The sequence below is a fragment of the Nicotiana tomentosiformis genome, chromosome 5 (assembly GCF_000390325.3).
Source record: "Nicotiana tomentosiformis chromosome 5, ASM39032v3, whole genome shotgun sequence".
Classification (NCBI taxonomy): Eukaryota; Viridiplantae; Streptophyta; class Magnoliopsida; order Solanales; family Solanaceae; genus Nicotiana; species Nicotiana tomentosiformis.
Window position 1 is genome coordinate 126,084,910 of NC_090816.1, and position 18,535 is coordinate 126,103,444.

Below are 18,535 nucleotides of genomic sequence, written 5' to 3' on the forward strand. Positions count from 1 at the left end.
CCTAAATATAATGGTACGACCGATCCTAACGAACACGTCACCTCTTACGCATGTGCCATCAAGGGTAACGATTTGGAGGGCGATGAGATCGAATCCGTGTTGTTGAAAAAGTTCGGGGAGACCCTCTCGAAGGGAGCGATGATTTGGTATCACAATCTGCCGCCATATTCCATCGATTCTTTTGCCATGTTAGCAGATTCGTTCATAAAGGCACATGCTGGTGCCATAAAGGTTGCAATAAGGAAATGAGACCTCTTCAAAGTAAAGCAAAGGGGTAATGAAATGATGAGGCAATTCGTATCCCGATTCAAATGGAACGCATGCAATTGCCACCGGTCGCAGACGATTAGGCCGTCCAAGCTTTCACCCAAGGGTTGAACGAGCAAAGTTCGATAGCATCGCGTCGGTTGAAGCAAAATTTGATCGAGTATCTAACAATAACTTGGGCAGATATACACAACCGATATGAGTCGAAAATTAGGGTCGAAGATGACTAGTTGGGAGCTCCGTCTGGATCCATGCATCAGAACAGGATAACTACTAAAAACCAAAGGGAGATCGACAAAGAACAAAGGTCGAATAGAGACCGATATCAACCGTACGTCGCAAATCGGATGAACAACGGTTCGACACACAACACCGCTCGGAACAATCGAAGGATTGATCGAGGGCGAAATTCTCGGGGACTTATGCGCAAGAGCGGCTTTGATAAATATGCCGATCCTATAGAAGCACCTCGGTTATCGAAATATAACTTCAGCGTTGATGCATCCGCTATCATGTCTGCTATCGGACGCATCAAAGACACTAGATGGCCTCGACCAATGCAGACCGATCCTGCCCAAAGGAATCCCAATCAAATGTGTGAATATCATGGCACTCATGGCCACAGAACGGAAGATTGCAGGCAAATAAGAGAGAAAGTAGCCCGGTTATTTAACAAAGGCCACCTTCGGAAATTTTTGAGCGATAGGGCGAGGAACCATTTTAAAAACAGTGATTTCGACAAGCAAAACGAGCAGGAAGAGCCGCAGCACGTCATTCACATGATCATCGACGGTGCCGATACCCCTCAGGGACCAGTGCTTAAATGCACTAAAACATCGATTGTGAAAGAAAAACGATCTCGAACTCATGATTATACACCCATAGGAACTTTGTCCTTCAATGATGAAGATGCAGAAGGGGTCATACAACCTCATAATGATGCACTGGTAATATCCGTACTCATGAATAAAACTAAAGTTAAGCGTGTGTTGATTGATCCAGGTAGCTCAGCCAACATCATCAAATTGAAGGTCATAGAGCAGCTCGGCCTGCGGGACCAGATCGTATCCGCAACCCTAGTTCTATTCAATATGACATGTGAAACCACCAAAAGCGAGATAATTCTATCAATAAACGTGGTCGGAACCATCCAGGAAATGAAGTTTCACGTGATCGAAGGCAATATGAAGTACAACGCCCTTTTCGGAAGGCCATGGATCCACAACATGAGAGTTGTACCTTCGACCCTACACCAGGTCCTCAAATTCCTAACATCGAGAGGAGTCAAAACAGTGTACGGAGAACAACCAGCCGCAAAAGAAATGTTCGCCGTCGAGGAAGCCAAACCAATATCCTCGCCTTCGTCAGTAAAGGGACCGGCCTCAGAAGGAGACACCAAATAGCAATCACAGACATCGGCTTCAACCTAACCAGATAATTAGATGATCGAAGAACATGATGATCAGAGGGTCCCTCAATCCTTCGTGATTCCCGATGACTCCGACGCCACCAAATCAACAATTGAGGAATTGGAGCAAGTCACACTAATCGAGCACTGGCCCGAACGAAAGGTATACTTGGGAACGGGGTTGAGCCCCGAACTCAGGAAGAAACTTGTTCAATTTCTTATCGATAACATTGATTGTTTTGCCTGGTCCCATTTAGATATAACAGGGATTCCATCGGACATAACGACGCATCGGCTAAGCTTGGACCCTAAGTTCAGACCAGTAAAGCAAAAGAGAAGACCCCAGTCCGAGGTAAAACACGCATTCGTAAAAAACGAGGTAACCAAACTTCTCAAGATATGGTCCATTCGGGAGGTAAAATATCCCGAATGGTTAGCCAATATAGTTGTAGTGCCTAAAAAAGGAAACAAACTTAGAATGTGCGTGGACTATAAGGATTTAAACAAAGCATGTCCCAAAGATTCTTTTCCACTACCCAACATCGATCGCATGATCGATGCCACGGCCGGTCACGAGATTCTCACTTTTCTCTATGCCTATTTCGGGTATAATCAAATCCGGATGAACCCGAAGGAGCAGGAAAAGACTTCATTTGTCACCAAATATGGAACATGTTGTTATAATGTGATGCCCTCCGGGCTAAAAAATGCGGGGGCTACTTACCAACGCCTAGTAAATAAAATATTCGAAGAACAAATAGGTAAATCAATGGAAGTTTGTATTGATGACATGCTAGTTAAGTCCCTGCGCGCAGAGGACCATCTGACCCATTTGCAGGAAACGTTCGAGATTTTGAGGAAATACAACATGAAGCTCAACCCCAAAAAAATATGCTTTCGGGGTCGGTTCGGGCAAGTTCCTCGGCTTCATAGCGTCAAATCGGGGAATCGAGATTAACCCCGATAAAATCAAGGCCATCAAAAACATCACCATCGTGGACAGCGTAAAAGTTATACAAAGGCTAACAGGACGAATTGCGGCCCTAGGCCGATTCATTTCGAGATCATCAGATCGAAGTCACAAAATTTTCTCCCTACTCAAAAAGAAGAACGGTTTCGCTTGGACCCCGAAATGCCAATAGGCATTGAAGGAACTTAAACAATATCTGTCGAGCCCACCACTACTTCACACTCCGAAAGCATACGAAAAACTTTGCTTATACTAGGCAGTATCAGAAATCACAGTAAGCGGTGTCCTAGTTCGGGAAGAGCAAGGTACGCAATTTCCCATTTATTATATAAGTCGAACCTTAGGAGAAGCAGAAGCTAGATATCCACACATAGAAAAATTGGCACTTGCAGTGATAAGAGCCTCTAGAAAGTTACGACCATACTTTCAATGTCACCCCATATGCGTATTAACAACTTACCTACTTCGTAATATTTTGTACAAGCCCGAACTATCAGGCCGATTGGCCAAATGGGTCATCGAACTCAGTGGGTATGATATCGAATATCAACCCCGTACGGCTATCAAGTCTCAAATTTTAGCAGACTTCGTGGCCGATTTCACGCCAACCCTCGTACCCGAAGTCGAAAAAGAATTCTTGCTGAAATCGGGTAAGTCCTCGAGGGTATGGACCCTTTTTACGGACGGGGCCTCGAACGTAAAAGGGTTCGGGTTGGGCATAGTTTTAAAGCCACCCACAGGTAGCACCAATAGGCAATCTATTAAAACTTCCAGGTTGACTAACAACGAGGCCGAGTATGAGGCCGTGATTGCAGGTCTCGAGATAGCTAAAAACTTGGAAGCAGAAGTCATCGAAGCCAAATGTGACTCTCTGTTGGTGGTAAGTCAAGTAAACAAAACCTTCAAATTTAGAGAGGATAGAATGCAAAGGTATTTGGACAAACTACATGTCACTTTGCACCATTTCAAACAATGGACTTTACAGCACGTTCCACGAGAGCAAAACAGTGAGGCTGATGCACTTGCGAATTTGAAATCATCGGTCGAGGAAGGTGACTTGAGCTCGGGGACTGTCGTTCAACTCTTGAGATCCGTGATCGAAGAAGGTCACGCCGAGATAAATTCTACAAGCTTAACCTAGGATTGGAGAACTAAGTATATTGAATACTTAAAGGACGGAAAGCTCCCATCAGAACCTAAAGATTCAAAAGCCCTACGAACTAAAGCTGCTCGATTCACGGTGGCTTCAGATGGAACGTTATACCGAAGGACATTCGATGGACCATTGGTAGTATGCTTGGGTCCAGGAGATACCGATTACATCTTACGCGAGGTGCACGAGGGTACTTGTGGGAATCACTCCGGTGCTGAACCATTAGTCTGAAAAATAATCAGGGAAGGGTATTATTGGATCGATATGGGCAAAGATACGAAGGAATTTGTTCGAAAATGTGACAAATGTCAAAGGTTTGCACCAATGATCCATCAACCCGGAGAGCAACTCCACTAGGTCCTATCCCCATGTCCATTCATGAAATGGGGAATGCATATCGTCGGCTCTCTGCCATCGACCCCAGGTAAAGCCAAATTTATCTTATTTATGACTGACTATTTCTCTAAATGGGTTGAAGCACAGGCGTTCAAGAAAGTAAGAGAGAAAGAAGTTATAGACTTTATCTAGGATCATATCATATGCCGATTCGGAATACCCACCGAAATAGTATGTGATAATGGGAAATAATTTGTGGGCAGCAAAGTGACGAAATTCTTCGAAGACCACAGAATAAGAAGTATATTATCAACACCATATCACCCCAGTGGGAACGGACAGGCAGAATCAACGAACAAAACTATCATTTAGAACCTAAAGAAGAGGTTGAACGACGCTAAAGGAAAGTGAAGAGAAATCCTACCCGAAGTCCTTTGGGCATATCGAACGACGTCGAAATCTAGTACGGGGGCGACCCCATTCTCCTTAGTATATGGCTCCGAAGCATTGATACTAGTCGAAGTTGGCGAACCCAGTACCAAATTTCGATACACGACGGAAGAATCAAATAACGAGGCTATGAACACTAGCCTCGAATTATCAGAGGAAAGACATGAAGCTGCTCTCGTCCAATTGGTCGCCCAATAGTAGTGAATCGAACGATATTATAATCGAAGAACCAAGCTCCGCCATTTCAAGCCCGGGGACTTAGTACTAAGGAATGTCACCATCAATACCCGAAATCCGAACGAAGGAAAACTAGGACCAAATTGGGAAGGACCATATCAGGTTCTCAAGAACGTCGGAAAGGGATCATACATGCTCGACATTATAAACGGCAAACAACTATCAAGCAATTGGAATGTGTCACATCTAAAACGATACTACTGCTAAGGTACGAACCTTTCATATTCGTTTGCATTTCAAAACTGACCCCTGCAGAATTCCGAGCAGGAGCTAAGATGGATCCTTTACCATAGATTTGAAAGCACGCGTTGCACTCTTTTTCCCTTAGACCGGTTTTTATCCCAAATGGGTTTTTCGGCAAGGTTTTTAACGAGGCAATCAAAGATCGTGCTGCACTTACAACAATATCCAAGGCCTCTTTACAATCGACCTCGAATACTGGGGGCATTAGCCTTCAAATATATCAAGTTTTGAAGCAAGAAAGTTATTTCGCAAACAACGGGCTTCCAATAGGAAAAGTTGTAAGAGCCAAATGGTCAAAACAAACCATGCTCATGTAGTTGGCCCGAACCCAGGCGCGAAACACGAACACATGTATAGTGACTTGCAAAGAAAGTTCTCCTCTTTACCGACATCTTATATCCAAGAAAAATTCCTCTATTTGGAGATTTATTACACAAACAGAGTTAAGATAAATTCGACTACTAAGCCTACGGGATACCTTCATTTCGAGTTCGAGCAAGCAAGCACTCGACCATTACGCCTACGGGCCACTTTATCCGGAGTCGAATCATTCACTCGACTTCGCATTTGCGAATGAACAGTACCTCACATGAACAATGGTTTCTCAATTGCCATAAATGGTTCGCAATTGCGAATGAACAGTGTTTTCGCAATTTCCATAAATGGTTCGCAATTGCGAATGAACAGTGTTTACGCAATTGCCATAAATGGTTTGCAATTGCGAATGAACAGTGTTTCACCAGAAACCAGCAAAGTCAAACTTTCTGAAATGATCCGAAACCACCCTGAAACTTACAGACAAGAGCCGTTACAACCGCATTAAGAGAGAGAATCTTGGCAGAAATCGAAGAAGAGATAATTTATCATGAGTCCTCCACTATATGCTTTATTTTATTGTAAATAAAGTAGGATCCCTCTATTTTAAAAGGGAGAATCCTTGTAAGCATACGAAGACAGAGAATAGACTGTAACAAAAGATCACTTCTCATATTGGAAGATATCTGCTCATGCTTGATTTATTTTACCTTATTCATTCTTTCACTCACTATTCCCATTCTCATAGTAAAAAATACACATATTTCTATTTCTCTATACGATTTATATCAAATTATATCACATATCCTTAGAACCATACACAAATTTAACGTTATCTAATTTTTCGGGTAAACAATACTCGCTCTAGTTGCTCTAGCTTTCTTCTCTAATATTTTTTCATATATGTGAGCTCCAAAGATTTATACTAACTAAAGCACTTGCCTTTAGAGGCGGAGTCGGGATTTAAAGTTTATGGATTCAAGATTTTAGTTCTTTTAAGTTACTGCATTCTAAATTAATAATTTGTACATATTCAATGGATTTCTTAAGATACTATAGGGCTTGGATCAAAACTACTGTATTCGACCGAACCCGTCACTTAATTGCTAGCTTCGCCCCTGCTTGCCTTTTAATTTTGTGCTATCAATTTAGGGGCCATGGGAATATAATTCCTAGAGGAAATAGTGATGGACATCCTCAGCAGGTTACTCGTGGTGATCAATTTTTGGTTATGAAATGTATTCACAAAAGCTGTCAGGTTAAGTTTTTCATGTTCTCAAAGAAGTGACAAGAAGAGCCATTTCTTTGCATTGAAGTTCCTCCCTTGTCGGAGGCGTATCCAAGATTTTTTTAAAAAAGGGTGTACTATTATCTTTAAGATAAATATTTGGTTCCATTATATAAAATTTTATAGTGATAACAAGTTGACGAGCAAACTTATTAATACTATATACGCAAGAAATATCATTCACTTTATAAATGTCCTCGGCGAGTTTTCATACTTTGAAAATAGTCAATAATAGGATAATTGCTTACAATTTTAAATATCTCACGCTCTATATAGCAAACTAAATAATCATTCTAATTTTATTAAAAAGGCATCACTTAATATTGAGCAGGGGTTTTTGCTGCTTTGAATCCACAGAGAGCCTCAGAACCGAGAGAGACGAGTCACGAGTACTTTGTTTTTAGGGATTTTAAAGTTTTTGCACTCAAAAGAATGATTAAGAGAAGAAAAATAAAAGAGACATGCAAAAGGGAATTTAAAAAAAGAAGTAAAAATGTGTTTGTTTATTGGGAAGAAGGAAAGGGCGTAGGGGTCTGCTGTTAATTAAAAAAAAAATTAATTATTATTTATTAATTATAAAAGGAATTAATTAAACATAATTGTAGGGTGATCAAACCCTTGACCTGAGGGACAAAAAAGAGACAAGAGGGGCACTTGTCACCAGTGCACCAAATCAGTCACTTGACCACATATATATTTAGGGTACATACAGCTAGATGATGCATATAAATTGCACTCTCATCTCTAAAATCATTTGACCTAAGGTCATTTCATACTCCTTCAAAAAACCCATGACTAAATTCAAGGATCGCCTATCCATTGAGGTAAAGATGATTGTATCATCAATATAAAATAAGTGGTTGATCATGAGACGCAATTTGGCTAATAAAACCATAATAAGCTGGATTTTCAAATAAAATATTTACGTTACATGACAAAGCTTCGGACGTTAAAATAAATCATATCAGAGACAATGATGAAAACCACCGATCTCTATAATGTATCAATGAGAATTTCACAAGATCCCATTTTCCTCAAAACTTAAGTGAGAAAAAGCTAAAAAACCCGATCATGCGCCTTTGACATGTCCAGTTTTATCACTACTCATAATCTATGGACCTTCAACTTTTCTTCAATGTTATCGACATGATTTTAGAATGAGACTCCAAATATGTAAGAAACTAAAATCAAAATCTATTCAAATGTACATTTTATGATTTCGTTGTGTTACATATGACGTAAAATATTTGTCATATTCATCAAATGAAGAGAATTATTTCTCACACTTATGATTCGATGCTATTTTTCTTTGTTAAATCATCTCAAAACTTTAAGTTACTACTCTGACCAACATCTATATATTAGTATTCGTTTTTAATACTCAAAACCTTTTGATTGAAAATATTTTCACAAAAGTTTTTCTTTGTTTTGGTTGTTTTCTTTTGTAATAAACAAAAATTAATTCCCAAACTTCTCAATTTTTTTATTTATCACTTATACAACTAAACATTGGAAAAAATTACTTATGTTTCTGGTCAAAATAGCGTATGTTGGCCAGTTTTCGCACACCCAATTGAAAAATAGTCAATATTTACAAAGTTATTGAAAGCGACTATTTTATGCGGAGATAAAATCTGGACAGAAATACTCTAGCTGAAACGCAGAAAGTTCCAGCATAATATGATAGATTATGGAGCTCTTGCATATAAGCTACCAACATATTATGTTTGAATTCCTATCACATTATGAAATTATAACATATTATGCTGGAATCTCATGTAAAAAATTCTAAGTCCAAGATATTATGCTAGATTTTTTCGAATTTTTAAGGATATTTTTGTTCAAATTTTATTTTTACTAATTTTCGACTAGCATTTATAAATCACCATATTTCTGATTCCCCCCTACGTTTTTGTTAAAAAACTATTTTCCGCTCTCCAATAAATACTAAGAATATATTATGCTGGAATCTCATGTAAAAAATTCTAAGTCCAACATATTATGCTAGATTTTTTCAAATTTTTAAGCATATTTTTGTTCAGATTTTATTTTTGCTAATTTTTGATTAGCATTTATAAATCACCATATTTCTAATTCACCCCCCCCCCCCCCCCCACGTTTTTGTTTAAAAACTATTTTTCGCTCTCCAATAAATACTAACAATAAATATGCTGGAATCTCGTGTAAGAAATTATAATTTCAACATATTATGCTAGATTTTTTCAAATATTTTAGGATATTTTTGTTCAGATTTTATTTTTGCTAATTTTCGATTAGCATTTATAAATCACCATATTTCTGATTTTTTTCCCCCTATGTTTTTGTTGAAAAACTATTTTCCGCTCTCCAATAAATACTAATAATAAAAATATTTGTCATAAAGTTTCATTTTGGGGAAAATTATTTTGCACTTAGAAGTTAGAACCTAATTTACCGGAGAATCGGTTTTGCCGGGAGTATCGCGGAGCAACAGAGTCCCAATTATAATTTGATGAAATAGGTGAGATTAATTTAATTCCTACCATATTGTGTTATAATATAAATCCCCACAAGATGAAACCTTTAAGCAAATGGTTTATGTGCAAGTTTCAACTTTTTATTCTCTGATAAATTTGTCTACTTGTTTAGTAATTGGTTCTTTTTTTCTTTCTGTGCCTGTTCTGGTGTATTTGATGTGGCGCAGTCGCTGACTTATAACTGTTGCTGTTGCTGCTCTCACTTTTCTCATTTACAGAAACCCATGAATTTCAATTGCAGAAAATGTTCACCAGCCAACAAGCATAATTATAATTCTTGTATGGCTTTAAGTTATGTACACTGGCAATGTAAAAATTATGCTATCCGTGAATTTTGACTTGTGGTAGGATGCTATTTACCATATTTACCTGATTACTAATTAATGTTTATCAAGATATTTACCTATAATTGTCCAATAATTGACCTGATAGCATGAATTTTGACTGTGATAGAAGGTTAGTTACCATGTTGCGCCTACCTTAACTAATTCCACAGTATATCTACTAGCTAGCACTAGCAACAGAAAAGTTACCATCTTTACTTGATTAGCGTTTAATGCTTATCAAGAGATTTATCTGTAATTACCTAATAATTGACCTGATAATGTAAATATATTTTATACTATCAATGAATTTTGACATGTCATGGGACCTTAGTTATCATCCTTATCTGATTACTAGTATAAGTTTATCAAGAGAGTTGCATGCAATCATCCAATAATTGACTTGATAGACTGATGTGTAACATATTTATCCATCATTCCATTCTCTTGGAACAATGAACCTAAATATCTGAATTGTTTGCATTTGAGCGCCTCAACCCCATCTAATCTCACCTTGATTTCGCTCTTTTTATGTTGGCTAAACTTGTAGTGCATATAGCAGTCCTACTGTTACTTATCCTAGGACCCTTACTCGCTAGAGTGCTTATCCATGATTCAAGCTTTGGTTGACATTCTTGATGGTTTTGTCAATCGGTACAATATATCAGCAAATAACATACATCATGAAACCTCATTTTGTGTTGTTTTGGTTATCTCATCCATCACAAAGGTAAACAAATACGAGCTCAATGTCGATCCCTAGTGTAAACCCACGGTTATTGGATATTCCTTTGTATCTTCTACTACTGATCTCACGCTAGTGACGGGACGGATTCTTCATACATGCCCCACAAGATGAATCTTTAAGAAATTGTTTATATGCAAGTTTCAACTTTGATAAATTCGTCTACTTGTTTAATAATTGGCATTTGTTTCTGGTGTATTTGAGTTGCGATAGATATATACATGGCTGTATAATTGCATGATTCTGATGGGGCATCATGAGACAAAGTCTTCCACTAGTAGAGATAGGTCTCCGTTACAGCAGAGGCACAGGCATAGGCATAGGCCTAAGGACATGGATTTGAATAAAGAATTGTCATCTGAAAGAAGAGAACGAAGATCAGGAAGAGATGTAGTTGAGCATAGGTCTCCTAGGCCGAGACATGATTACTCCTATTCAGCTTCAGATCATCAAAGCATGGATCATCGCAGATCCAGTTCAAATTTTAATGTTGACACAGAAAGACAAAATGAGGTGCTTTATTTATGAATACCCTTTTACATTGGAGTATTCTGCTTTTTTTTTTTTTGTGCACTTGTTGTTTACTATATTGCTATTGGATATGCTTAGAAGAGTTGTTAAAAGACTGCTTAAACTAAATTCTGGCATAGACTGCCATTTGTGGAGTTTGAGAATTGAAATACGTGGGCGTCGAATAATTAAGTGGAAGGTGGAAATTATGAGAAACAGAATATTAAGATAAGTAAAACAACGGAAAAGGGCCAAAGCAACCCCTGAACTATTGCCTTAGGACTATAAATACCCTCCATCCACCTATCAGTCCAAAAATGTCCCCACCGTTACTTTTTGGGCTCATTTTTACCCTTATGACTAACGGTCAACCCGGGATTTGCGAGACCATAACACCACCATACATTTTCAATAAGGCCATTGAAGTTGCATAAAGCCGGAAAAAATGGAGATCGCTGGATACTTTTTTGAAGGATCCAAATTTATTTTTCTTCCTCTCTTTTCTGCTAGAAAAAGTTGAAGCTGCTTATTCTTGTTCTTTAGATTCAAACGTCTCACTATTTATTGAAAAGAATTGTGGCTGGAAAAGTGGAATTTTGCCGGAATCTTCTTTTTCGGTCAATTCCTTCTCTTTATCTTTATGTTTTTCGGAGATTTTATGTTTTCCAGGCGGGTTAGTGTTTGGGTTAGAAAACTGGGTATTGAGGTGGGTTTATTTAACTGGGGTCATGGTTTAAATTTGGACCAGTAATAAAATGCCACGTGAAATTTAAATAATTTTTTCCTAATTCAGTGTTGGCCGTTAGTCATAAGGGAAGAAATGAGCCCAAAAAGTAAGGGTCGACGCATTTTTGGATTGATGGGTGGACGGAGGGTATTTATAGCCCTAAGGCAATAGTTCAGGGGGCAGTTTTGGCCCTTTTCGGGTAATGAAAGAAGATAACAGTATGAATCTCATCTATATCTCTTAAGACAACCTAGTTTAACTTGGCCTAAGACACCCGAAAAGAACAGGATAACAAGCACTAAGAAGGAATTGATGGATGTTGGAGCTTGCGTTGCCTTGAAATTTCTACTTTGTCAAACAAGAGAGTAGGGGAAATTTGACTAATGTTGTTTGGTGGAGGTGCTCGAAGAAAGTAAAAAACTTGAAATTTCTAAAATCTGAAAGAGGAGTAAGTTGAGAACGATGGAGGAAGGAATAATAGGTAGCAATTTACAGCGGCAAAGACAAATTAGAAAGGTATGATTGCCTTTTTGATTGAATATCCATCTTTCTTTTTCAAATAGGTGAATATCCATCTTTTCTTGAACCTTGTAACCAACAGTGGTTCGCTTCCTTTGTTTGTTCTAAAAATCGGATGTTAGAATCCCTAGCATACTCTTCTTTCAATTTTAGCCAAAGATTCTGTACTTCAAGTTGCAATTTGCATATTTGTCCTCTCTCACACAGGAAAGAATAATCTAGTTACTATTCCATCTTCTCAGGTCTTCAATTCAACTGGTCCCGAAAACTGGTAAGCCTCTGATGGAGCTTTTGGTTCTTACTTTAACTCTTCTTTTCCGTACATGTCCATAAACTTCCTTGCCTTTTTTATACCTAGTCAGGTAGAAAATCAGGAAATCTTTCTTGTCAAGAATACTTGAAGTGTTACCCATATTTAGAATATGGCATGAAGTTATCAAGGTTTTTAGTTCTTAATTTCCTTGTACTTTTCTGGCGTGTTGGTAGCAGTGATATGGTGTGATGAAAATAGCAATAAATAGCTGAAAATAATATCTATTGTGATGAAATTAATATTTTATTGATTTGATGGAGAAAAAAGTTCCACATACAAGGTGCATAAAAAGATAATGAATTTTTCAAAACAAGGTGTATACGGAAGTAGAAGATCCTGTATCAAAACATTAAACCTCCGGAAAAAAATACTTCACTCATCAACACTAACTGAAAGATCAGTTCCAAAAGTAGACAAAAGATAAAAGAGGTCCAATAATATGTGCTAGTGTGTTTTCAACTTCTCGACATTTTTCAGTTCCTCTATTTGTCTATTGTCCACATGAGCATCCAAGGACCAATTTCCCATGCTTTCCTTCTCTGCCTCTTCTAAACTTCCTAGATTCTCTCTGCCGTTCCTAGCATCACAAAATCAACTCTGAATATAAGTTCCTAAAGCTCCGTTTTGGCTGGGCTATGGTGAGAGGCTCTTGCTTCTCTACGCATTTCATACTGTTCACAATCTTGAATGATGTAATTAAAATACTGATTGGTCGAATTTACCTCTTGTTTGATCAGCACATATAACTCCCTTTACCTTTCTTTTGAGTCAATCATTACTTGCCTGAGCAGGAAGGAAAGAAATGATCCGATGACTAAAACGAAAGCAAACGAAGAGTACCTGGAAGCTAAAGAGGAGGTAAATGATTCTGCCGTCGTTATTATTTTATTTTAATCAAAAATTACCTTCCGTTGGGTCTAGAAAGTTGCAGCACAATTTGATTTTTTTTGCATTTCAACTGTTTAAATTTTGGGTATTGCAAAATGGAATATTTGCCTCTGCATTGTCCTTTAACTTCATATACTAAGTAGCTTCAATTACTGTTATGCAGCAAATGACATTGTTAGAGCTGTCCGGAGATCTTACTACAGAATCTAAACAACACACAGGTGGTAATTGTATTTCGTTTTAGCTTCATATCCCAAAGAATTCCTCTTTTCATGCTCCCGTCCTCAAGGAGAGTAGGAGACTTTGGTTACAGATTCTGATACACATTATACTCAAACCTTTAGGTTGAATATATAGATTTCTTCATGGTCTCCTCTGTAATCCTCTTGTACAGTTCTCTTTCTCAAAAGAAAAATTATATGTTTACAGACACACTTATTACACACACACACACACTCTGCCAACATCCAAGTCCAATAATCTATTATGACAAAGAAGTAGAAATTACTACTCATTTCTTAGAGAATTTCTGAAATGCTTGGTCTCTCCAATACTGGCCCTAAAATCAAGTAGATTCTTATTGATATTAGGGTTTTTCGGATATTGCCCCATAGATGTAACATGTCCATTCTAATGGTCACACAGGTTTTGCTACGAAATTATGAGACTAAGGTCTTTGGTTATGGCTTTGCCCCATCACTACTTTAGCTCATCATATTTTACTTTCTTTTATGTTCTGAACGATCCAATTATTAGAAAGGGAATGAATTTTGATGAAGGTGTCATAAGATGCACTTCTGGTGAGCTATCAATGTTTTGCTGCAGATACCTATTCCGTTAACTTGCTTAACCGAAGCTTAAGTAATGTCTATTTTGTTTCTTTTCTTTTTGTTTTGGGAGGTGTCTGGATGGACTAGTACACTTTCCCAGTTCTTTGTGAAACGAATTTCACATGAGAACTCTCTTTTCTCTATCTTCAATAAATAGGGAAAAGGGTCAAATTTGTAGCTTGAACTTTGCGAAATGTTTCAGATTTTGCCTTCGTTAATAGTTGGGGTTAGATCTAGTCATGCTGTAACGAAATTGGGCTAGATTTACCTTATTGACTATTGACAGAAGCTTTCTGACACATGGCCCTTTTACAATTGAAAAGGGATCAAATTTGCCCTTGAACTACGCAAAATGGTCCAGATTTGCCCACTTCTGTAACTCTACTCTCCCACATGGTTACAGTCTAGCCCGCTAAACATACGTGTCAGTGCACAGAGCCAAATGGTCTCTCTGTACTTGATGTAATGCCTAACCATATGACATAATTTTAAGGCTTTGTATAGATACCTTGGTTATATTCTGTATGATGCGTGGAAGATGTTAGGAGAGAATTATGGGGTTGAATTTTAAAGGAGGTACTAGGTAAGGTATATGTACTTTTTCTGCCTTCTCTTAGTTCCCAAATTAGCTTGCATAAAAGTTGCTGGACGTATTTGCATTATCTATTTTTCTGTGTACGTTGTGTAAGCCTATTAATTCTTATAGGATATTGGCTGATTTTAAGATATATTTACCAGCAGAGGGGAGGAAGGAGATTTCACTGGAATACAACAGCAACATGAAGAAGGCAAGACTCCATTCAACATTGGTTTCTCTCCTCAACGATCCTGTGCTTTCTGATGTACCAAAAAAACCAACTCTGATGGATGTGGACACCCTTATCAGCTTGGAACTTGGGAGTGCCATGCGCATCTCTATCCTCAAATTGGATGGCAGCTGCTTTGGTACCTACATCTCTCTGTTATTAGTTGTGAACTTTTTTTTTGTTGGTTGAATTAGACAAGAATAAGCAGTTACATGTATTAATTTTCTTCTTTTGCCGTGAAGATGTAACAGTGATGAATTCCGCGACAGTTAAAGACTTGAAACAAGCTGTTCGCAAAAGGATAGATGACAGTGAGCAATCTAAGATGGGCCATCGGCATATTTCTTGGTATGTTGCTTGAAATGTTATAGGATTACGTGACTTAGTGTTCATAGATTTGGCTCATGATTTCCTCATAGCCCTCTTATGGATATATGAACTTTTTCCTCATTGTAACGGGAATAAAAGCGAAGTAAGGCAAAAAGAAAATTCGGACACGTGCTGTAAGAGGATAAATCAGCAAAAAGAAGAGAGTAAACTGGAAACAGAGAAAAATTAAGGGAAAGGTCGAAGTTTGCTAAATCAGCAATTTGCCAAGAGGAACTAAATTTGAAGGTAGCCTCAGAATGATGATATGGTGCTGGACCTGCTGGTACCTATTCATAGAGGATTTATAGCTATCTCTTGGGGAGTAACCTAGAAAGAGCGAGTGACCAGGTATTTCACCAAGCTGAACGGCTGCCAGCCAATGTAGGTGCCTCTGAAGACATTGTAACATAACTCACCAACACTTTTGACAAACTACAATTGGTTGATTCATTAGATGTTTCTGTCTACTTTAATGGAGAATATTTGATCACATAAATCCTTCTGGAACCCTGGCTCGTATAAGTGCTAGTACTTTTATTTCCATGCTGAAGAAAATAGATTTGTTGGCGCAAGGATTCGTCATTGCATCACTTTGGCTCACTTGATGTTCTAGCGTATACTAGCCGGAACTTTGATTGAACTTTTAGCTGCTATAGTTTACTTTAGTTTTAACATCAGTTACATTGTTCAAGATATTATTGTAATGGTCAAGCATAGATGTCTTGAGCTATAGCTTGATGATACTCATTTTGAGCTACTTGTAGAAATGCTAACGTTTATTTTCTCTCCCTTTTATTAACTTGAATGTTTATTGTTGATGCACAGGAGGCATGTCTGGTCAAATTTTTGCCTTTTATTTCACAATGAGAAGTTACTAGATGATACTGCTAAACTTCAGGACTACGGCATTAGGAACAATGCTCAGGTATTTTACTTTGGTGCTCACATTCATGTTGCAATTGCATTGCCAAATGTCAGTACTTGTTTTTCAGAAGATTACCCATAATGATCTCCAGAAGTTGTACATATACCTGATGCCAAACTGCAATCTAATTGAAGAAAACACTCATGAAATATTTTTTTTTTACCAGAGAAGAGTTTCAAAAACCTAATCTCCCATGAGTCACAGTTTCAGATGTTGAGTTCACTTTGTAATATTTTCTACAGTAGATTGCAGTTGTCACTCACCTTCGGCTTATTGTTATTAAAAATTTAAAATCCCTAATGAAGGGCTTCAGCTTCGCAGATTGCAATAGAACCTTTCTTTATCGTGTGCCTATGGGTTCACCATATCTTAGAATAAACAGGTGTTTAAAGAGATAAAGCCAATGCTTCAAATAGCCTCATCTCTAGTTAAGTCAAACTAGTATTATTAATAGTTCCCAAACAACAGTGGTTTCTCAACATTGTAGTCACTTTAATACCCACTAATTAAAACTATTATGTAATGTTGTTACAAACTCTTCTGGTATTCCATGTGGTAGAAGCCTATGTATGGAGTTGAGCTTCTTGTAATCCAGGGTTAATGCAAATTTGTAACCCTTGCCATGTCCATATCCCTTGAAAGTGCTTGATTTGTCTCATGCTGATTTGACCTTAAGTTTCGTGCAGTGCTTCATTGGAAACTGGAAAAGATACATTAGCTTAATACGTGCAACTTAGCTAGTACACACGTCAGAAGCATGTGTAAAGCATGGGTAGTACTATTTACAGTTGGCCCTGCTGAAGCACTGCAGTTGCAGCATTAGTATCATATAAGTAAATAGCAACTGCTAGATGTCTGACTCAATCTCTTCAGAATACAACTATAGTGCAAAGACTAATGCAAGCTTCAACATGGATCAGTAATGCATTAATGTCTGGGATATTACCATATTAGGCCGCAGCTCTATAGTGACCACTTCCATAATTTGGAATTATCCTCGGGAGTTCAGAATAAATTAAATCATCAGGAGAGCCAATTCTGGCAATTTCCAAATATTAGTAATCTGATCATAACGATATCGTGCTTAATATTCTTGAACGATCAAGTTAATGAAAGAACTCCTATTTATTGAAAACTACCGTAAGTATAAAACCTAGCAGAGGAACTGGATTTCTCGTTGCCTTCGGAACAATTTGAATTTCAAGGGTGATGTGTTAGTTGCTTGTCCTGCAAATCATTGTGATCTCTTGTCCCGCAGATTGATTGTGGAAAATGGAAATCGACCTTTTGGTCTATATTGTACTGACTTTACCTTTAAGGGTTTTCCTTTTCTGTTTTGAGAAATAGTAAGAAATTATATTAACGGTTAGGATGGAGATGTGAATCCTCCTCTAAAAGAGGACTAAGTTTTACATTCCAAATATTGGCTCTCTTAAAGTAGTGAAAGTTGGAATACCATTTTTGGTTGGCCTCTTGTAAGATCTTGTGTGATTCTCGATTCGTTCTTGTCTAACTTGAGAAGTTTGACAGGTGCAATTCATTCCCTATGTCATCTCGAGGGCCTCAAAGAAGCATTCAAAGAGGAGAAAACACCGATTTTTTCATGGCCTAAGCAAAAAGGGACGAACAACTGATTGAATCAGGGGTTAGATTACTGCATACATAAGTATTGAATCAGGGATTAGATTACCGCATACAGAAGCCATAGAATGCTTCTATCTGGCTTCTAACCACAGATGTAATAGCAGCGCTGGTGTAAAACCAAGGAAAAGTAAATCAAGCCTAGGCGCCTTCTCAATTGCCTAGTTTTGAGATGAGCTTGAATGGAGTGAGATGGCCAACAAGTATTCAAATAGTTGAGCTCTACTTTTTTGGATTGAGGTCTAGTTGTTGCTATTTTTCAACCGCCTAGCTTTATAAAGTATAGCTACGAGAGGTACCATTTTATGTTAGATTTTTCCCTCTGTAGAAAGCTCTATTTGGCTAACCGTGTTACTTTCTGAAACGTTTTCTGGTTTGGGAGTAAATGTAACAATTCACGAAAAGGTTACTTCCTAATGAACACGTAGTCTCAACATTTATAACCAATATTTGTGTACAAATTATTAGATGTAAATTTATTCCTAGTAATCAGTTTATTTGATTTTCAAATTGATACTAGAACCGTTAACTCGTCTGCTTTTGTTTGTGCCAAGAGACTAGTACCCTTCAGATAAAGGTGTCCACGGTTTGGTTTAACTTGATTTTGGGTGAGGTGCACAAATAGCCCATTTTAGGACAGTTGGGACTGCTATTTAGAACATTACCAAATTTAAAAAGTATTTAAGATTTACATTATACAAACTGGCTATATTTTAAATAGCGTATCTAAAAGCTATTGTACCTCGACTTTTACTC

At 37.8% G+C, this 18,535-nt stretch overlaps 1 protein-coding gene across 9 annotated transcripts; it reads left to right on the forward strand.

Annotated features, from left to right (window-relative positions):
* The first annotated feature begins 9,013 nt into the window (after positions 1 to 9,013).
* LOC104099450 (U11/U12 small nuclear ribonucleoprotein 25 kDa protein) lies at positions 9,014 to 18,293 on the forward strand. Of its 9 annotated transcripts, XM_070175318.1 has the most exons (10): positions 9,014 to 9,167; positions 10,465 to 10,764; positions 12,250 to 12,278; positions 13,112 to 13,178; positions 13,372 to 13,429; positions 14,777 to 14,983; positions 15,087 to 15,192; positions 16,039 to 16,138; positions 17,669 to 17,794; positions 17,830 to 18,293. In XM_070175318.1, the coding sequence occupies exons 2-9, from the start codon at positions 10,489 to 10,491 to the stop codon at positions 17,774 to 17,776; spliced, it is 951 nt and encodes a 316-aa protein (XP_070031419.1). In that variant the 5' UTR covers positions 9,014 to 9,167; positions 10,465 to 10,488; the 3' UTR covers positions 17,777 to 17,794; positions 17,830 to 18,293. The 9 variants fall into 9 exon arrangements, with proteins under 9 accessions (XP_070031419.1, XP_009604741.1, XP_009604745.1 ...); XM_009606446.4 differs by having other exon boundaries at positions 17,669 to 18,293; XM_009606450.4 differs by having other exon boundaries at positions 15,096 to 15,192; positions 17,669 to 18,293.
* The last annotated feature ends 242 nt before the right edge of the window (positions 18,294 to 18,535 follow it).